The 22,211-nt window shown below is 40.8% G+C and overlaps 1 protein-coding gene across 2 annotated transcripts in view; it reads right to left on the bottom strand.

Moving 5' to 3' along the window:
* COL6A6 (collagen type VI alpha 6 chain) overlaps positions 1-22,211 on the bottom strand; it is a 171,656-nt gene that overhangs the window by 104,100 nt on the left and 45,345 nt on the right. The window contains exons 1-8 of one of the 2 annotated variants that reach the window (XM_082459200.1): positions 16,443-20,224; positions 16,207-16,304; positions 13,301-13,888; positions 11,424-12,044; positions 9,785-10,345; positions 8,072-8,629; positions 4,500-5,075; positions 2,096-2,665 (exon numbers count right to left, since the gene is read on the bottom strand). In XM_082459200.1, coding sequence (XP_082315326.1) covers positions 2,096-2,665; positions 4,500-5,075; positions 8,072-8,629; positions 9,785-10,345; positions 11,424-12,044; positions 13,301-13,888; positions 16,207-16,273 — 3,541 coding nt within the window. In that variant the 5' untranslated portion in view covers positions 16,274-16,304; positions 16,443-20,224. Of the gene's footprint in view, positions 1-2,095; positions 2,666-4,499; positions 5,076-8,071; positions 8,630-9,784; positions 10,346-11,423; positions 12,045-13,300; positions 13,889-16,206; positions 16,305-16,442; positions 20,225-22,211 lie in introns of those variants that run through there. The other variant, XM_082459201.1, reaches the window with a different exon arrangement.

The following is a 22,211-nucleotide window of genomic DNA, read 5'->3' as shown; positions in this document are numbered from 1 at the left end:
TCTTTATAGGGTACTTTCCTTATTTGTTTATTTATTTATTTATACATTCATGACTGCTGTTTTGACTTTCCACATGGTTTTCTTTCACCCTCTCTAGGACAGACTAGATGGTTCCAGGATCATTTTCTGCCTAATAATTGGAAATGGGTATTTCATGTGAAAATGGAAAGTCATGTGGAAGGTTTGGCTGAGGTCACCAGGCACATTCCAAAGTATGGGGGGAAAGTAGAGTGGAATTTACAAAGGCAATAGTTCCTGACCAATGACAGGACTCTTAACCTTTGGCTCACACACTGGGTCTTATAAAAGGTTTGAGCTTGGAGTTTAGAGGAGCACTTTTGGAGAGGATGGTTGGTGTGCCATGAGGTCTCTCCCTGCAAGCACACAAACACACAAGGAGAGGAGGTAACGTCCTCTTTAAGTCAAGAGAGAGGAGATTTGAGAGGTAACTTGGAGATGACACAGCCTAGAAATTCTAAAGAATGAGACACGATGGCACGCTGTTCTCTGCAAAGGAGAGGCACCCACACTGGGGGGCTGGAACTTCCAGTCTTTACTGGGGAAATTGACATATAATTGTTTCCCATGGAGGTGATATGGCTGTATGTAAGAAAGAGCTGTGTTGGGCTCCTCTGATCTCCCATCCAAGAAGGCCACCTGGAGGGGCAAAGAGCTGGCAGCAGATAAAGCTGGAGGCATCACTAGATGCCCAGAGGCTGAGAAAAGCATAAGGGAACATCTGGAATTGAGAGATGCTCTCCGTCCTTAAGGGAGCTATGGTGGAGAGACAGTGATGCCCTGACAAATGTGCTTTGGTGGGGGGGCAGGAGGGGAAGTCATTGAAACATTCATGAATGGGCCCAGCTTTAGACATGGGTTACTGAGAAAACGAAGTCCTGAAAAGCACCATCAAGTAGGAACTTTCCTGAATCTCTCTGGCTCCTCTCCCTTCCCCAGCCCATTCTGGAGAGGCCAGAAACCATGGTCAGTAAGAAGAAGGCAGGGCCTGGGAGAAGGGGGCAGAAGTGGGAGGTGGGGAACAATGGATAAAATGCCAATCGTGTGTAGTCGCTTCTGTCATGGTGAGTGGCCTGTGGCAGGGAAAGCGCAGTAAACTTCATGGAGCATGACGTTTGAATAGTCCCACGGGGATGGACATATTCATCACCAAGAAGAGGTTCACTTATTTCCTGAAAGTGACTGAGGGCAAGGGAAGAGCTGACCCCCATGAATAAACTGAATGGGTCAACGGTAGACAAAAGTGAAGTAACTCTATAATGGCATCCCAGGTGTCATGTTTATTCAAAGTAACGTTACATATGCATTTTCTCGTTTCATCTTCACAATGATCTTCTGAACTAGGTGTTCTGTCATTCACATTTTACAGAGGAGAAAATTTTAAACTTAGAAAAGTTAAGCCACTTGTCCAAGAAAAAATGGCCATGGAGTGGGGATTTGCAGACCAGTTAACTGACCATTTCCAGAGCTGCCTCTTAGCAACCATGCAGCCTTCCTCTCCCGGGTGGAAATCCAGGGTTAGTTGTAATACACAGGTAGTTATACAGAATCACAGCTAACCCAGTCAGAACTTTTATAAAAATAGAAACAGTTATTTATCCTTGAAGACCTTTCTTTCCATCTATTGGAAAAATGTCAAAATGTGCTAATTTTTAAGAAGATATTCACCAACTCCTGCAGTGAAGTTTCATAACAAAGCTCTAAACCTCTACATATGTTCCCTCCCTACCTGTGGCAGCACTTGGCAGCCCCGTTGCCAGGCAACCCAAGTCTGTCAAATAGTTCATTTCTTTGGAACACATTCCGCAGCCTCTGAAACCAACGAGAGTGTAAACAACGGCCTTCTCCTCACACCTTCGGAAGCTGAGGCATTCCCATTCACAGAAGGGGCATGTACTCCCAGGAGACGGGGAGAAAAAAGGACAGAGTCTCTCCAATATCCTGTTTCTTAATCCACAAGTCACACAAAATACTTGATAACAGTGAAAAGTTTCATTTGAAATCCAGAGGCACAAATCTACATTTTCCCACCAGCCCCAGGGAAGGAACAAACACGAAGGACACTTTCAATACTCACTGCTCTGTACCCCCGAGGTACAGATGTTGCGAACGATCCTCTTCTTGACCTTTTTCAGTTCGTCAAAGTTGTGAACTGTCAGTTTTTTATCGGCGGTCCCGGTGATCTGAACGAGCTGCTGGTCATCCACATCCCCTATGCCCACGGAGTAAATGTTGATCCCTTTGTGTCTCAGCTCTTCGGCGGCCTGAGCCACTTCGTCTTGGGACTGGCCATCTGTGAGGACCAGCAGCACCTGCGGGGTACCTGTGTTTATCCGGCTGCCCATGTCCGGCTGGAAGTAGTGCCCTACCTGCCGGAGAGCAGAGCCAATGTACGTGTATCCAAAGATCTGCTGGATGTTTTCAATCTGAAAGGAGATCTCCTTTTTGCCGATGAAAGTTCCCAGTGGAAACTCCGGCCGGTAAGTGTGGCTGAACTGGGCAGCTCCTATACGCACTCTGTTGACACTGACATCGAAGTCTTGAACGACAGATGCCAAGAATTTCTTCATCTTCTTGAAGTCATCTGGATGAATGCTATTCGAACCATCCATGAGGAACACGAGGTCTACTTTTTCAATTTCACAATCTACAAAGTACACAGCAACAAAATCAGATTTTTATTCTTTCTCTAACCCAGCAGAAGTCAAACGTTTCCAGCTACAGAGAAATGCTATTTCTGAAGGTGGTTTCTTAGCTTAAGCCACCCTGTGGTCCCATTAATTGGAGAGGAAACAAAAACAAACAATTGGTTATAAAGGCAGCATGAGGCATATACAATTCCCACGTCCTTTTAGGCTTCTCTTGGCTTTTCCATTTGGTCTCACACCGAGATGTCAGAGAAATGGGTGTGGTGTCACAGAAATATTGTTCTCACCTGCAATCTAGCTTTAACTCTTCCAGAAAGCTCAGTGACAGTAGCAGCATAGCAAGAAAAAACACACCTCCATTTAGGGATGCAAACAAGAGAGAGATGGTCTGTATTATTGGCTTGGTCTTGCTGGCCAGTTGAGCCAATAAGTGCTTTTCTAGTTTCTTAGGGCAAATTGAGCTTTGAGAATCATGACTTCCAGACTATATCTAGTCAGTTTTGTTTCTTAATCAGCCCACTTTCTGGTGTATACAGGCAAAAATGTCTACTTGAGAAAAATGTTTTTGAACAATGCACTGTGGTTTAGAGAGGCTTCCCTTGTCTTAACACAGCAAATTAACAAAAAGAATGTGAAAGGCCGTTGCCAGTGAATGAGTTATGCTTGGCACGAGCTCATGTGTGTTCCTTAGTCTTCTGGAAAGCATTATCATTTCCTTGAATTCCCCAGAGAGCTCACCATTGAACTAACTTTATTAATTCTCATTTTAACCTCAGAAAATGTTAAAGGTGTCTGAGATTCCTGTAGCCGAGATAAGCAAGGAAGAGATAAAATATAGAGTAAACAGATCCTTTGGGAATTGGTTAGTTCATTAAATTCCTTTGTTTCAGTGCCCAAGGGAAAACTTTCAGTATAAAAATTCAATTTCAACTTCTACAGTGGACTTGAAAAGGGCAGATTGATTTTTAGACATTGGCCAACAGAAAGTAAGAGATTCATCCCAGTTTTCAGTGAGATCCAGATGGATTTTGTTAGTTTTGTGAAAGAAAAAGACAGTAGCTGCATTCTCAGGAGGCAAGGCATATGAAAAACAGGAAAGTTAAATAAATTTTAAAAGGAACTGCACCAAGATATTGAAATCCTTGATTAATATTAATTCATCTAATAAAAAATACTTGGTATTTTTAGTAAAGCACATCCTAATAGAAATACTAAGGAATTTTAATAAACCACAGTCTCCCTTTGAAACAAAAGTGTAAAGTGGCAGCTGAATGAATGAATGAATGCATACATACACACATACATACAGCAATGCAATTTCCAGCTGCTGGACTAGAAACACAGCATCCAGGGCAAAAGAAGTCCTGCTCACACTCTTCTCTGGAAACATCTGAGGCTAAAACCGAGTGCTTAACATTGGGCTCCATATTGCAAATGACCTTGTGCCATAACAGAAATGGGTGAAGGCACAGGGGACTTCCAGAATGGAGGAGAGAGAACTTCTAGCAGTGGTCGCTTGTTCTTAGGAAGAGAGGGATTTGATTTCTTGTGTAAAGAACAAGAAGAAGAACTAGTGGGTGAAAGTGCATGTAAACACATTTGTGTTCCAATAAATAAAGCCTGTTCGAAATGCCGAATTTTCCATCGTTGGAAGAGTTTTAGCAGAAGTGAGTGGAAATGTTGTGGAAGGCCAAATGAAACATCCTTGATGTCTTTCCAACCTGAGATTCCACAATGTGGGAACTTCTGCAGAACCCTCAGTGCCCCTTCTCTTTGGTTTCTCCCTTATTTGGACCTCTGCTGATAATAAAAAACTTAATGGACGAATCTTACCTACTTTTGAAGAGTTACACACACTGGCGGACACATCTGAAAATATCCCCTTCAGGCCTCCAAAAGTTTCCACGAAGAAGTACTTGTCACTTGATCCTGCCATGGCCAGCAGCTCCACGGGGTTGGCACCAGCGATCCCCACGGCCAGGACAAGGATGCCCTTGTCCCGCAAGGCCTTGGCTGTGGCATTGAGCTTATCGGCATCATGGGATTCCCCATCGGTGATTACGATGAGGACCTGGGGGACCCCCTTGTGCAGGCGGCTGCCCCGGGCTTCAGTGAACATGTGGTCTGAGAAGCCCAGGGCCTTGGCGGTGTAAGTGTTGCCCCCCATGGGCTGGTCATTTTGGAGCTCCGAGATCACCTCCCATTTTGTGCCAAGCTTATCCAGATAAAACAGCACCTCTGGGTCATCCGCGTACTTCAGAGCCCCAAACCGGACATGATTCTTGTCCACATCAGCTTTTTTCACCAAGTCAATCATGAAGTCCTTCATGATATTATACTCATCATGGTCAATGCTGCCAGAGTTGTCAATTACAAACACGATGTCTAAAACTTCAATGCGCTTGCATTCTGAAGGAGGAGGAGAAAGGAAAACTGGACGAGATTAGCTTGCACATCATGCAGGACTCCCCTCCCCCATCTGTTTTTTAAATGCCAGTGTCTCCTCTCCATAGGATCAAGCTGTACATTGGCATGTCCGCTCCCTGGACACCAGACACAACACACATGCATTTGTGCTGCCAGTACATAGTAATGCTCATGTAGGTGGCTTTTAGGGCAAGGCAGATGTGACGTGAAGCCTACTGCAGGGGTTGGGAAGGGAGTGGGAAGGTGGGTCACAGGATCATCAGGGATAAACATGTCAAGTGCTTTTGGACCAAAAAAAAAAAAAAATCAAAATTCCGAGGGAATTTTCCTGTGTAAGTGGTACATTCAACATGTGCTTTCATTTACACTAATTTGTTTATTTATTTTAAGCCACAGGGATCATGAGATTTTATTCTTAAGATGAACCTTGGGGAAATGACCAGATGAAAATGAATTTGGCAACACTGTATAATTTTTTCATGATTAACTTTTCAAAGTTACATTTTCTCCCTTTTTGACTTTCTTAAGACATTATCTGTTTTCATGATTGGGCCTCGTCATAAAAATAAGCCCATTTCACACTTGGCCCAACCAAGTGGTCCTAGCATGACTTCTCGTTAACTTTTTAAATGTGGGGTCAATGCCATGGAAAAGTAAAGCAGGAAAGACCCAATTAGTCCATGTGTGTATCACATTCTAACTCAAGGTACAGAGTTCCAAACTCCAACTCACTCATTCTGGAGAAGTGGAATTGTAAGATGGTGAATGATTTAGTCTCTATGTAGCACCATCTCTCTACAGGCTTTAGGAAGGTGTGTTCCAAATGTTAACTCATCCATTCTGGAGAAATGGAATTGTGAGAGGATTCCCCCCACCCCCTCCAAGGCTCACCACATTCCCTTCCTTGACAGCCACTTTATTGCTCCGTGGTAGGGCTGTTGCAAACCCTAAAGCCAATGCACTTTTCCCCTAACTAGAGACCATGTGTACAGAGCCGTAACCAAATTCTCCAGAAAGTCTGGGTCCACACAAGAAGAAACTATGTCCCTCTGGCCTTCGGCTGCCCAGGGGACCTGCTTGGATTACCCAGGGGGCTGGGGGGTAGACTGCTCAGTAGCTGGCACCCTTCAAAAAGGTCAGATTTGTTCTGGGTGGAGTTACCAGGACATGCAATCCAGGTGTATTCCTCTTGCCACAAAATATAGACCGCAGTCACCAAGACTTCCAGTGGGGGTTGACCAGAACTGTTATTTGAACAACAGAACAAGGTCCCTCTTTTCCTTCAAAATTCCATTAAGATCCATCTCCTTCATAGAGGTTTTTCAGAATGCCCCTGTCGTCAAGTCCCATGGGTCGCAATATAAATCAGTCCCTTATTTCTTTCTGCTGAACCTAAGTTTTATCACTTCCCTTACTCTGCAGTCTCCTAGGAACACATTGGTGACTACCCTACTTATTTCCTTGGAAGCATCCATTGCTCAAGTTCATATATTATATTCCTCCTTTATAGGATTTAATAAATATCAACATGTTTTTACAAAGATTATCTCATTTTATGTAAGTATTGATTTTTAAAAATTGCAAAATGAACAAACATGTACAGTGGATGTTAGGTCAAAGGGGAGACACCTTGCCCAGGAGGTTATACCCCTCTATTGCCTGTCTCAGTGGACCACACGTAGCCCCTAAACTCAGATTATACAAGGCTGAGCCCCTGCCTCAAGGTGGAACCGACTCTGTAATGTAATTCATGCTTCAGTGCTCCCCGTGGGATGAGGCTGAATCTGGACTCCAGCTGAGACCACCTCCTTGCTTAACTCTTACCCATGCCCTATGCTGCCTTCCTTACTTCTCTTCTGAAAACACCTCCTCAATAAATCAAAAAGTCTACAAATAATGAATGCTGGAGAAGTGTGGAGAAAAGGGAACCCTCTTACATTGTTGGTGGCAATGTAAATTGGTGAAGCCACTATGGAGAACAGTGTGGAGAGTCCTTAAAAAACTAAAAATAGAGCTACCGTATGATGCTGCAATCCCACTCCTGGGCATAAATCCAGAGGTAACCATAATTCGAAAAGATACATGCACCCCAATGTTCATAGCAACACTGTTTACAATAGTTGAGGCAAGGAACAATCTAAATGTCCATATATATAATGGAATATTACTCAGCCATAAAAAGAATGAAATAATACCATTTGCAGCAACATGGATGGACCTAGAGATTATCATACTAAGTGAAGTAAGCCAGACAGAGAAAGACAAATATAATATGATATCACTTATACGTGGAATTTAAAATGAAAAAGATACAAATGAACTTATTTACAAAACAAACTCAGAGACAGAAAACAAACTTATGGTCACCAAAGACGGGGGGGGGGGGAAAGGGATAAATTAAGAGGTTGGGATTAAATATACGCACTACTATATATAAAATAGATAACCAACAAGGACCTACGGTATAGCACAGGGAACTATACTCAATATTTTATAATAACCTATATGGAAAAAGAAACTGAAAAAGAACATATATATGTATGTATGTATAACTGAATCACTTTGCTGTACACCTGAAACTAACACGACATTGTAAATCAACTATACTTCAAAAAAATTTTTAAAAAAGGAAAAGCAATAGATAAATAAATAAATAAATCGCTTCCACAAGAACCCCTGACTCAGCTTCTGCTTCTAGGGAACCAGACCTAAAATCCAGTATGATACTATTTTCCTTAAATGGAGGATTCATCACCCTAGTGCTTTGTCTACAAAAGGGAAAGAATCTAGGTGGATCAGAATTGTTCCTTACTGTTTAATTTAACAGTTCTGTTGAGGAAACTTTCATTTCTATAAGCAGGTCAAAAGCCACTAGGATACAATGTTCAAATAGTAGTCTGCTTAGTTCAAGAAACAACGACTAACATGTATGTGTGGCATTTGGATAATCCCCCTATAGTGAACATGCCCACGCCTACCTTCATGGGGGCTGCATATTCCAAAAACAAGGTCGTCTTCAATGTGCTGCAGAATGTCAAAATTCTTAACATAAAAAACCATCTCCGGCCTCCCACTGATCTCCTCAAGCTGGGTGACATTGGAGCCAAACACCCCCACGGAGTAGATAATTATGCCTTCTTGCCGAAGTGCCACTGCTGGGTCCTTGACTATGTCCTGAGCCTCACCGTCCGTGATGAGGATGAGGAACTTCCTGACGTTGGGCCGGGCCCCCTTGGCAGGGCTGAAGTACTGAGACACGAAGGTCAGGGCGCTACCAGTCAAGGTAGTTTCTCCAATGTGAGCCATTCGGTCTATTGCATCTGAAATTTCCCCCTGGGACATATATCTGTTGAGCTGAAACTCCTCCTTATTGATGTCACTGAACTGGACTACACCGATTTGCACCCTATCTGCCCCAATCTGAGATTTGTTCACCAGGTTTTTCATAAATGTTTTCATTTTGATGAAGTTTTCAAGTCCTATACTGCCAGAACTGTCCACCAGAAACATGATGTCGGCCTTCATCTCTTTGCAGGCTACACAAGAGAAAGGAGATGGGTTATTCAAGTTGGCTTCGTGTAAAAACATTAAGAGTGAACAGGAAAACCCAAAACACAAATAATTCTATATGTAAGTTAAGCATGTACTTAGTAAGGGCTGTTATCAGGTAAATAATGCATTGAAGGCAATGAGAGGGAGCCTATTCTCTTTGTTATTTAGTAATTTGCTTTAATATGTAACTCAGGGTTTCTCAACCTCAGCACTACTGACATTGTAGGCTGGAAAATTTGTATTGTGGAGGGCAGTCCATGCACTGTAGGATACTGTAGGATGTTTAGCAGTATCCCTGCCCTCTACCTGTTAGATGCCAGTAGTGCTGCCCCAATTATGACCACCAAAAATGTCTCTAGACATTGCCAACTATTCCCTAAGGGGGCAAAATCACCCCTGGTTGAAAACTACTGATCTAACTCTAGAAGATTTCATACACGTTTTATCAAAACGCAGTTTAAATAAACCTGTAGTACTCCTTAAAACCAGAAATCATTCGATCATATTACACAGGCAGTGTCTAATCATAGATCTATCCTCACAGGGATTTGTGGGGAGAAGCTAATTAATACTTATTAGAAGCTAATTAATTAGCACCCCCTAGTTATCACCACCAAAATTGTCTCTAGACATTGCCAACCATCCCCTGAGGGGGAAAAATCACCCCTAGTTGAAAATTACTTATCTAGCTCTAGAAGATTTCATACAAATTTTATTAAAAAGCAACTTAAATAAATCTGAAATATTCTTTTTATGCTTCAGATAATAATAATTAGAGCAACACTATAACGGGCCCTTCATTTTGTTCTGGATAATAAACAGCTCCACGAGTCAATGAATCTCAGCTTGGTCATTTATGCTGTTTCTGCACACCTGCAGCATCAAACACTGCAGGAAACAGATGCAAATTGTTATGTATAGGATGGATAAACAAAAAGGTCCTACTGTACAGCACAGGAAACTATATTCAATATCCTGTGGTAAACCATAATGGAAAAGAATATGAAAAAGAATGTGTATATACGTATAACTGTACAGCAGAAGTTACACAGCATTGTAAATCAACTATATTTCAATTAAAAAAAAAATACTGCAGGAAAGCAATTTGGGAGCTGAAGTCCAAAGGCAAGGAGTCCTACCTTCTTCGGCACAGATTTCTTGAACAACCTGGTTTCTTATGTCTTTCAAGGCATCAAAGTCATGCACATAGTACACCCGCTTCTCTTCGCCTGCGATTTCTCGCAGCTGTGTCTTGTTGGCCTCCTTGACCCCGATGGCATAGACATGGATGAGCTCCTCTCTCAGTCTGTTTGCGGGCCCCAAGATGCTGTCCTGGGACATGCCGTTGGTCAGGACAACAAGGTGGCATGGCACTCTGTTTTCCCGCTGCCTCTTTGCTTTCTGCAGCAGCCCCAGGGTGAAGTTCAAGGCTGCGCCTGTGTTTGTGTTCCCGCCCAGCTGCCTGATGTTCTCGATGGCCTTTCCCACATCATGCTTGTTGGTGTATTTATTGATCTCAAATTCCAAGTCCCAGCGGTCAGCATACTGGACAGCCCCAACTCGCACCTTCTGGGGAGCGATGTTGAACATCCCTACAACCTCTGAAAGGAAGGTCTTCATTTCCTGGAAGTCCGTGGCCTGGGTGTTCCCAGAGCCATCGATGAGCAGATAGATGTCTGCTTCCTCAGTGTCCACACAACCTAAAATGCAACACAAAAACTGAGTGTGGCATTGGGGCAAGTGGGACAGAGACACAGGGGCAGGTGGGAGGAAGGGCAAACACCAGCCTCGTCAGACAGAAAAATGGGAAACAGTTTCTCCATGTTAAAGACCCAAATGAATTGTCTGTGACAGTTTGAGATGATTTACATCAGGAATCAGAGTCAATCTGGATGTAGTAAAAGATCAGAAAGAAAACATGAAGATGCTTTTTACAAGTCACTTCTCTTAGCAGGGAGTAACTGCTTAGCAAAATGTTAAGTGGTGATTTGCGAGCTAGAGAAGGTAGCATTTAACTGGACATGGTGGACAAAGCGCTGTCTTTCTTGAAATCTTGAACAAAGTGTTTACTCTTCATCCACTCCTGGTCAGTTAACACAATCAGGGGTATTGTCAGTGGCCTTATTTATGTCAGGCAGTGACACTTTTGTAGTTGACATGCTCTAAATATTTGTTGAAGGATGCAGATATATATACGTATTGCATGCATACACATAATTTATGAAAAATACATGTGTATGTATGAAATATATGAAATACATTGCTCTCTGTCTCTCTCTAAACTCACTGATACTATAATAGTACCTCCCAATAAATTCATTACTCTGTCCTCAATCCAAATCATGCTTCCTGTTTATTCTCTAAATTGGAATTTGAGGCTGAGGGAAGAAGAGGAGGGAGAGAAAAGTACACACACACACAAAAAAAAAGAAAGGAAAGAGCAAGGAAACATGAGAGGCAAAGGTGAGAAAGGAAAAAGTGCAGAGGGGGAAATAACAAAGGAAGGTATTCTGGTGTGTTGAGAAGTAACAAAGAATCCAAGTAAAGCTGTGCAAAAGAGCAAATAAAAAAAGAAATCCCTTCTTCCCATTCCAACACCTCAGTAGCTTTTATTCTCCTCCAATTTACATTTCCTATTATCAAGTTAAATTAAAAAGTCAGGAACTCACTCTCCCTCCCTACATCATGCCTGCCAAGCCCTTTTGTAGACAGAACACCTGCAAGACAAGAAAAAAGCGAAACAATGGGAATAATCCTTCTCTCAGCAAAAGGCTTTACCAGATTTGAGGGTTTCAGTCCTTTCGGAAAGGACAGAGACCGTGTGTGTGATATGGTTCCGCAATTTCTTTAGAAACGTCTGGTTGTGGGCAGCCAGGTCGGAGAAGGTTTTCAGTTTGGAGACGTACTGCTCGGCAGGGTGAGATGCGATCTTCTCCAGCTGGGCGTCGCTGGCCCCCTCTATGCCCATGGTGAAGATGGTCACCCCCTGGCGCCGGAGGTTCACAGCAGCCTTGGTCACGTTGTCCTCAGACGGGCTGTGGGTCACCAGCACAGCTATCTGTGGCACCCCCTGATTCTTCCGACTGCCGTGCTGCACGCTGAAGACCTCCTTCCTGATCTTTCTCAAGGCAGCTCCAGTGTAGGCCTTCCCGGCCTGGGGAGAGAGGCTCTGTATATCCTGGAGAACCTCTGACTTGTTTATGCCACTGCTCAGTGCGTGAATCACCTTCGTCTCATTGCTATAGGCCACAAGGCTAACCCTCATGCAGTTTTCCTTGATGTCCAGAGCAGATACACTTCCTTCCAGGAATTCTTTAAGATAGTCAAAGTCCTCCCAGCTGCCGTTGACGGACATATCCAACAGGAACACAACATCTGCCACAGAAGGGCCTTGGCAAACTGTGGGCAAGGAATGAACAGGCAGAGTTTCAATTCAGCATCTCTGCTCAGCATTAAAATACACATAGAACTCAACCAGAACTTAGTTATGCCCTTAAAGATGGAAGAAGGTGTACAAAATGATTATGAAGCTGAGATCAGAGGGTCCTGGGTTCAAAGGTGGTAGCTTAGCTAATCTTCCAGCTCCAATTTCCACACCTGTAAAATATAGGTAACCATAATATTGATCTCATAGAGTTGTTATGGGGATTAAATGAGATCATGTGTTTAGCATGGGGCCTGGCACATAAAAGTCACTCAGTGAACAGAAGCTACTGCTACTGTATTAAAATCACTAATAAAATCAGTAGTTATAGTCCAAACATTCTTAAAGGATGGTAATGGAATAGCAATTGACATTCCAATATTTTATTTGGGAAAGATGCTATTAATAGGATTCCCATATTTTCATAGATTGCTACAGGAAAAGCAGCGTTCTCCAGTATCAATAGACAGTTATATATATCATCTCACTCAAACTGACTTAACCAGACATAATGTGAGTTTCTTACATCACTTGTTTGGACTTGTACACTTTGAGCAAATTGTTCTTTACTGGCTCTCTCCTGCCCCTCTCTTGAATGATGTTCATAAACTCTTGGCCATTCTTGCTAATAGGAGAGTACAAGGGGACAGACCAGGACAGCAGGTTGGAGTTGGAGCAGAACACAGGGAAGCTAATTTAGAACACAGCTGCAGGAAGGGGCAGAGCAGGAATGAAACCACACAGGCGTGGCTCTGACTCCATACTGCAGCCTCGTCCAGGGCCAGGTCACATCACCTCTAAGAGTGTCCGCAAGTTCCTCTCTGCAGAACAGAGGTTTTGGACTTCCTGAAGTTGTTTCGAGCTCTAACATCCTTTGATGACATTATATGGCTTCTGGAGTCAAGGATTTCTTTAGGAGCAAATCAACCTTTTAAATGAACCAGGAATAAAACTACATAGCAACTGAAGCCCAGGAAGAAAGCTCAGGCAGCTGGGTAGCAGGGTGGAGGCAGCCTGTGAATGATGAGCAATAAGTGAAACATGGAAAACAAAGGCTCACCAAGTTCACTGGATTTAAAAAGGCCACAATCATTCCACATGCAGAATTTAACATCTGAAAATGCAGCCCAGCTTTTGGGGAAGGGGATGGTCATAGAGTCTCCATCCTCTCCTCTTGTTGATCTTCCAAAAGCATTTTATCATCATCCCTACACAGGCACCCTGAACCCACCTTCCACAAGAATGTCATTGACTGCTCCTTCCTTGTACTGAGCCGCATCCTTGAGAATCTGCGTCATGTTTTGGGAGAACGTGCTGAGGTCTCGGACCTTCCGGAGGCTGTAGTGGAACTGGCCTGTGGCCATGGCCTTCAGGGTCTCCTCGGATGCCCCCTGCATCCCCACAGAGATGATCCTCACCCCTTTGTTATGCAGCACCTCGGAGGCCTCTTCCACGGCATCCTCGGACTCGGCCGAAGCCAGGACCACCAGGATCGGGGGAAACTGTCTCCTGTCCCTCCCGTTTGAGAAGTAGGTCGTGTGCACCTCCCGGAGAGCATTCCCAATCCGCAGGGAGCCACCCAGGAACATGAAGTTCTTCTTGAGGTGGTTCAACATGGGGCCTCTGCTCTTGAAGGTGCTGAGCTGGAATTCTCCATGGAGCCCGTCGCTGTACTGGGCCAGGCCCACACGGTACTTGTGGGCCTCTATGGGGAGGCTGCTGATCACTTGGTTGATGAACGTCTTTACAAACGGGAAGGATTTAATTCCCACGTGGTCAGAGCTGTCCACCAGAAACACCACATCGGCATACTCAGGGCCTACAAACCCATAGACAAACACAAACAAAGCAAACTTCAAAAATTTACTACCAAGTTGAATGCCAACCATATGGGAAAAACATTACTTCCCTCTTTTGCTTGTATTTGTAATATCTTTCCAATGCACTGAAAATAATACACATTCTCTCAAGAAAAATATTGTTTCTTGGGCTGATTCTTTATACACCCTCTCGTTTGAACTGATCATGAAATTAAGCATCACTTTTGTAAGGAATTAAGTAGAAATAGGTAAATATAAAGAAGTAAAAAATCATGGGTTTTTATATGTTTAGCGGATAATTTCCCCGTGTCTTTTTTTTCTTTCAGAATTTGACCTCAATTTATATCAACAGGATAAACATTTTCATTGAGAATCTAATCAAATTTGTGTGAATGGAGAAATCTAAAAAATAGCCTTTCATTGTGATTTCCACTTAAGCAACGCAACAAGTGATCTGATTAACTTATAAACATATTAGTTTTGTATTCAAAGTGTCAAATTGGTGAAGTTTAAAAAAAATCCTAAAAATCATAAATATGAGATTGCATTAATCTATCTTAAAGTTATTTACAATATTTTTTGATGAGTGGGCATTATAATTGGTAAATTTATTCTCACAAATGTAAAATGTGATAGAAACATTAACATTAACATTCCTACCTTAAGCTAGGAATAGGATGAAACTTTTAATTTCTATTAAGAATATAATTTTTATAGAGGAATACAATACTTTGCTGAGCTTTTAAGGCTTCATTCGATGCCAGATTCAATGCTAGGTATGTAAAATTATATTTTTATGTGATAGAGAGTTATTTGGTTCAAGCACAAAATATCATTCACTCATGGTCTGTCTGCTGGTTTGAATTCAGAGCTCTTACCAGTGTTCTGTAAGATCCATTTCTGGTCCAGGGAAGGGAGGGAAATATTTGTGTGTGTCTGGATGGTGTATGTTTAAGAAAATACAGTGTAATTGAACAAGCAATGTGAGTCCTGACTTTGTTATCAGCTAATTCTTCCAGCTCTGTTAAGCCATTCAGTATACTTGGGCCTCAGTTTCCTCATATTTAAAATGAGTAGATTCAACTAGAAAATATCTAAGGTCTCTCCTCACTCTGAGTTTCTGATTATCTGAAATAGTCACAAGATAAATTCTAATCAAATTAAAAGAACTTCGATCTTTTCCTGTCTACAACTGTGAGGAAATCAGCTTTGGCACCCCAGCATGTTACTTCATTCTCTTTAGAGCAGTCTGATCGAGGCATAGTGGACAAAATCATTCTTTCTTTTCTTCTAAACAACCTGATTTCAACCAGTTTGAGATTGCTTTGATTATCATATAGCCAGCAGCATCTCAGGGGAAAAACTAATTGAGGGGGGATCAACATCTTCCTCCAAGAGAAGGCTGTAACCCCTCTGAGGACTGTCAGGTGAGTACTGCCTAGGATGGCTTGACTTGTGACCAAAAGTGACCTTTCTATTCATGGACAAATCCCCACATTTTGTATGGAGAAAAGAAATGTAGCCACTGGCACAGGAGGCATATTTAGATTCTAACCAGGCCCATCACTATATCTGAACCACAGAACAACTGGGGAAAAAGCATTGCCTTTCTTTAGAAAGCTTAATAACAGGCCTAGTGAGACATCAAAGGAAGATGTTTGCAGGGCAAAGTCTAATCTGTCTCTCCAGAAAACTTGCTTCCAAGGTCAGAGTCCTTGAGAAAACTGTAAAAGCCAATCTAGGTGGCCCTGGACATGAAGCGACCCATATAAGAACTGATTATTTAGGAGGTGGTAGAGGCTGTGAAGGCTTGGCCAGTGTTTCGACTTCAAGTCCACTGGACATAGATTGCTGACGGTGGATGGCTCTGGAGCTCTCTCTTCAGGGTAAAAGCACTTTCTTTACAATAATCAGACACTCAGTTTAAATTGGAGCAAAATCTGGATGCTTAACCAAGACAAATGTTTCGCCACAAACGAATTAGAAAGAGACAATTCAAATTTTCCAGGCCTGAACCTAATGTTAAAAGAGAATTTTCATTCAACCTCCCAGAAGACCTAGAAGGAGTTGAAACTGAGGACAAGAAAATAGCTCTCATATCTTCCTATTGTGAACAAGGAATAAGATCCAGAAACAAATGATCTTCAAAGGAACACAGGGTGACATCAAAAGAAATTGAGCTGCCACTCCCACCCTTACCATCATCAAAATCAAAACAAAGCAAAACAAAACTCTTAACTTTTAAGCAAGTCAAACTCACATATTATTTTCCATAATGAAAATTAAGGAAAAGAATTCTTTTCATTTTTTTCCTTACCAGAATGTTGGTTGACAGAAACGTGGGAACAAATTATCATAAGGATCAAAGTGAGCAGCATTTTCATATTATAACCTGAAAAATCACCAACTTGAAATCTGAAAAGGCAAAAATATAAACATCTAAAATTATTGTGGATATTATTTGGAAATCAAGACTCAAACACATATGAGCACACAAAATTATATAGTAAATTGGGTGCAACAGAAGACAAGGAATTTCTGAGGTTCCCTGACCTTCGGCTCTGTGAAGTTCCTTGGAGAAAAATGAACCGTCAACATTTACAGAATCACAAAAGCTTCTCCTGGTCCCCAGACCCTGTAGAAACATGAGATTTTAGATTGTCAATGGAAGCAGCCAGATGCATTCTAGTTCCACCAATATTATGTGTTCCTACTAATCAATTTTCCTATAGCCTCGTGTCACCCTGTGTCTACTCATTGCCAAGACAATTCAGAGTTCACAGCTGGGACACAGTCTAAGAGCTGATTTGTAATTCTTCCATCATGAACATGTAGGTGTGTTTCATACTTGAGAAGTATTTCTAGATGTGGTCAAAATTCTCTTTTCTCCTTTTCCTACATGATTAGAAAGGTAACTATTTCCCTTGATTCTTAAATTTCAGAGAAGACATAAAGAAATAAGTAGTGACCCTCCATATTGCATACAATGTCTTGGTCCTCAGAATGACGCAATTGGTACCATTTTTATTCCAACAACCTAGAACTGCATGAAGCAAAATTTTCCAATTCTGGTTTGTCCTAAAGCATTTTCAGCCACCTTGAATTATTCATTTCATGGGATAAAATAGGATATTGAAGATATTGACAATAAATATTTCAATTAAGCAGGTTGGGCTCATTCATTCACTCATTCATCCATTGAATAAAAAATGAATTGATCCGTGTTAATAAACTAGTATTTCTCTTTCTTGCTTAATTCATACCCAAACGTGTATTTGATACAAATGGCTGTCTCATTCCTTGTCAGGCAGGCTCCTATTGTGTAATATTTCACCCTTTCAGAAAAGGGACCTTTGCCATGAAAATTCCATCCCCATTTCCTCATCTACTCCATCATCCCTCTGACATTCTGGAATTTGGGACTCTGTTCTGTTCCTTCATAGGAAGCCTAGATGATTTAAACTTTTCAGGCTGTGAGTCAATTTATCCATCCTATTTCAGAGGAAATCAGTAAGCTGGAAGGGGCCTTTAAGAGGTTGTTTTTAGTCCAACCTTTCATTTTAGAGGAACTTTGGTCCCAAAGTGGATTGTCCAAAGTGAAAACCAAGTCATACTATGTGTACAAATTTTCTACTAATGTGTATAACAATAATAACAAAGTCTACCATTTGGTCAGTCTTGATCATGTTCCATGCCCTGTGCTAGCAGCTTTATACTTGTTCTCCTGTTTGATATCGATAGGAAACCTAGAAGCAGGTCATATTATTGTTCCTATTCTGCAGATAAGGAAACAGATTCATAAAGGGGAATGTGATTCAAGGTCACACGGATAAAATGGGCCACAGTTCAGACTAGAGCCTACATCTATCCAATTCTAAAATCTGGACTCTCAAACTTAGTTCCTCTGCATCCCAAACTCAGTATTATTTTTAAAATTTATTTTATTAAAGTATAGCTGATTTATAAAGTTGTGTTAATTTCTGCTATATAGCAAAGTGATTCAGTTATACATATATATTCTTTTTCATATTCTTTTCCATTACGGTTTATTACAGGATACTGAATATATTTCCCTATGCTATACAGTAGGACCTTGTTGTTTATCCATTCTATACATAATACCAAACTCAACATTATGAACACAAAAAGTGTCTCCAAGTTTTTTGGTTCTATGTCTTTTTTTCTAAGTATTAGGGGTTACTGGTACTTGTTTTCATGCCTTTTTATTTTTGCTTTTCAAACCAGGGCTTTACGCTCTTCACTTCTTTTCTGTTTATATTGTGAACTTTATAAATGAGTGTTATCTTTAGGAGTTATGAGAGATAAGAGACTTTAGGTTACTCCATAGGATAAACGCCAAAGATGGGAAGAAGTAGTACTGAATGGAAGTTAAAACCTGGAGAGAAAAGTGAGGGTTACGTAAGGCCACAATAGTCCCAAACAGTATGCAGCATCCGGAAATTTCCCCATGCAGGTGGTCAATACTACTGGTACATTAAGAGTTGAGTTCTTTGGGATAGCATTTTGTAAAACAATTTTCTTTTTTTAACATCTTTACTGGAGTATAATTGCTGTACAATGGTGTGTTAGTTTCTGCTGTATAACAAAGTGAATCAACTATACATATACATACATCCCCATATCCTCTCCCTCTTGCGTCTCCCTCCCACCCTCCCTATGCCACCGCTCTAGGTGGTCAAAACGCACATAGCTGATCTCCCTGTGCTATGCGGCTGCTTCCCACTAGCTATCTATTTTATATTTGGTAGTGTATATATGTCCATGCCACTCTCTCACTTCGTCCCAGCTTCCCCTTCCCCCTCCCTGTGTCCTCAAGTCCATTCTCTATGTCTGCATCTTTATTCCTGTCCTGCCTCTAGGTTCTTCAGAACCTTTTTTTTTTGTTTTTAGATTCCATATATATGTGTTAGTGTATGGCATTTGTTTTGATCTTTCTGACTTACTTCACTCTGTATGACAGTCTCTAGATCCATCCACCACACTACAAATAACTCAATTTCGTTTCTTTTTATGGCTGAGTAATATTCCATTGTATATATGTGCCACATCTTCTTTTTCTTTTTAATAATACTTTCTGTATTTAATTACTTATCAAATCCTATGTAGTTTTTTTAAACATCTTTATTTGAGTATAATTGCTTTAAAATAGTGTGTTAGTTTCTGCTTAATAACAAAGTGAATCAGCTATACATATACATATATACCCATATCTCCTCCCTCTTGCGTCTCCCTCCCACCCTCCCTAACCCACCCCTCTAGGTGGTCACAAAGCACCGAGCTGATCTCCCTGTGCTATGTGGCTGCTTCCCACTAGCTATCTATTTTACATTTGGTAGCGTATATATGTCCATGCCACTCTCTCAATTCGTCCCAGCTTACCCTTCCCCCTCCCCATGTCCTCAAGTCCATTCTCTACGTCTGTGTCTTTATTCCTGTCCTGCCCCTATGTTCTTCAGAACCATTTTTTTTTTTTTAGATTCCACATATTTGTGTTAGCATACGGTATTTGTTTTTCTCTTTCTGACTTACGTCACTCTGTATGACAGTATCTAGGTCCATCCACCTCACAATAAATAACTCAATTTTGTTTCTTTTTATGGCTGAATAGTATTCCATTGTATATATGTGTCACATGTTCTTTATCCATTCATCTGTCGATGGACACTTAGGTTGCTTCCATGTCCTGGCTATTGTAAATAGAACTACAATGAACATTGTGGTACATGACTCTTTTTGAATTATGGTTTTCTCAGGGTATATGCCCAGTAGGGGGATTGCTGGGTCGTATGGTAGTTCCATTTTTAGTTTTTTGAGACACCTCCATACTGTTCTCCATAGTGGCTGTATCAATTTACATTTTCACCAACAGTGCAAGAGGGTTCCCTTTTCTCCACACCCTCTCCAGCATTTATTGTTTGTAGATTTTTGGATGATGGCCATTTTGACCAGTGTGAGATGATACCTCATTGTAGTTTTGATTTGCATTTCTCTAAAGATTAGTGATGTTGAGCATCCTTTCATGTGTTTGTTGGCAACCTGTATATTTTCTTTGGAGAAATGTCTATTTAGGTCTTCTGTCCATTTTTGGATTGGGTTGTTTGTTTTTTTGATATTGAGCTGCATGGAGCTGCTTGTAAATTTTGGAGATTAACCCTTTGTCAGTTGCTTCATTTGCAAATATTTTCTCCCATTCTGAGGGTTGCCTTTTTGTCTTGTTTATGTTTTCCTTTGCTGTGCAAAACGTTTTAAGTTTTATTAGGTCCCATTTGTTTATATTTCCATTTCTCTAGGAGGTGGGTCAAAAAGGATCTTTCTGTGATTTATGTGATGGAGTGTTCTGCCTATGTTTTCCTCTAAGAGTTTGATAGTGTCTGCCCTTACATTTAGGTCTTTAATCCATTTTGAGTTTATTTTTGTGTATGGTGTTAGGGAGTGTTCTAATTTCATTCTTTTCCATGTAGCTGTCCAGTTTTCCCAGCACCACTTATTGAAGAGGCTGTCTTTTCTCCATTGTATAGTCTTGACTCCTTTATCAAAGATAAGGTGACCATATGTGCGTGGGTTTATCTCTGGGCTTTCTATCCTGTTCCATTGATCTATATTTCTGTTTTTGTGCCAGTACTATACTGTCTTGATTACTGTAGCTTTGTAGTATAGTCTGAAGTCCAAGAGCTTGATTCCTCCAGCTCCGTTTTTCTTTGTCAGGATCGCTTTGGCTATTCAGGGTCTTTTGTGTTTCCATACAAATTGTGAAATTTTTTGTTCTAGTTCTGTGAAAAATGCCAGTGGTAGTTTTATAGGGATTGCATTGAATCTGTAGATTGCTTTGGGTAATAGAGTCATTTTCACAATGTTGATAATCCAAAAACATGGTATCTCTCCATCTGTTTGTATCATCTTTAATTTCTTTCATCAGTGTCTTATAGTTTTCTGCATACAGGTCTTTTGACTCCTTAGTTAGGTTTATTCCTAGGCATTTTATTCTTTTTGTTCCAATGGTAAATGGGAGTGTTTCCTTAATTTCTCTTTCAGATTTTTCATCATTAGTGTATAGGAATGCAAGAGATTTCTGTGCATTAATTTTGTATCCTGCTACTTTACCAAATTCATTGATTAGCTCTAGTAGTTTTCTGGTAGCATCTTTAGGATTCTCTATGTATAGTATCATGTCATCTGCAAACAGTGACAGGTTTACTTCTTCTACTGAAATTTGGATTCCTTTTATTTCTTTTTCTTCTCTGATTTCTTTGGCTAAAACTTCCAAAATTATGTTGAGTAATAGTGGTAAGAGTGGGTAAGCTTGTCTTGTTCCTGATCTTAATGGGAATGATTTCAGTTTCTCACCACTGAGAACGATGTTGGCTGTGGATTTGTCATATATGGTCTTTATTATATTGAGGTAAGTTCCCGCTCTGCCTACTTTCTGCAGGGTTTTTATCATAAATGGGCATTGAATTTTGTCAAAAGCTTTTTCTGAATCTACTGAGATGATCATATGGTTTTTCTCCTTCAGTTTGTTAATATGGTATATCACATTGATTTATTTGTGTATAGTGAAGAATCCTTGCATTCCTGGGATAAATCCCACTTGATCATTGTGTATGAATCTTTTAATGTGCTGTTGGATTCTGTTTGCTAGTATTTTGTTGAGGATTTTTGCATCTATGTTCATCAGTGATATTGGCCTGTAGTTTTCTTTTTTTGATGCATCTTTGTCTGGTTTTGGTATCAGGGTGATGGTGACCTCGTAGAATGAGTTTGGGAGAATTCTTCCCTCTGCTATATTTTGGAAGAGTTTTAGAAGGGTAGGTGTTAGCTCTTCTCTAAATGTTTGATAGACTTCACCTGTGAAGCCATCTGGTCCTGGGCTTTTGATTTTGGAAGATTTTTAATCACAGTTTCAATTTCAGTGCTTGTGATTGGTCTGTTTATATTTTCTATTTCTTCCTGGTTCAGTCTCAGAAGGTTGTGCTTTTCTAAGAACTTGTCCATTTTTTCCAGGTTGTCCATTTTATTGGCATATAGTAATATGCAGGTTCAGTTGTTACTTCTTTTTCATTTCTAATTCTATTGATTTGAGTCTTCTCCCTTTTTTCTGGATGAGTCTGGCTAATGGTTTATCAATTTTGTTTATCTTCTCAACGAACAAGATTTTAGTTTTATTGATCTTTGCTATTGTTTCCTTCATTTCTTTTTCATTTATTTATTTCTGATCTGATCTTTATGATTTTTTTCCTTCTGCTAACTTTGTAAAACAATTTTCTTGAAGCCTTTAAATGGAATGCAAAATCTGATGTGCTG

The sequence above is a fragment of the Balaenoptera physalus genome, assembly GCF_965194825.1.
Source record: "Balaenoptera physalus genome assembly, chromosome: 4".
Taxonomy (NCBI): Eukaryota; Metazoa; Chordata; class Mammalia; order Artiodactyla; family Balaenopteridae; genus Balaenoptera; species Balaenoptera physalus.
This window is presented reverse-complemented; position numbering and strand designations above follow the sequence as displayed.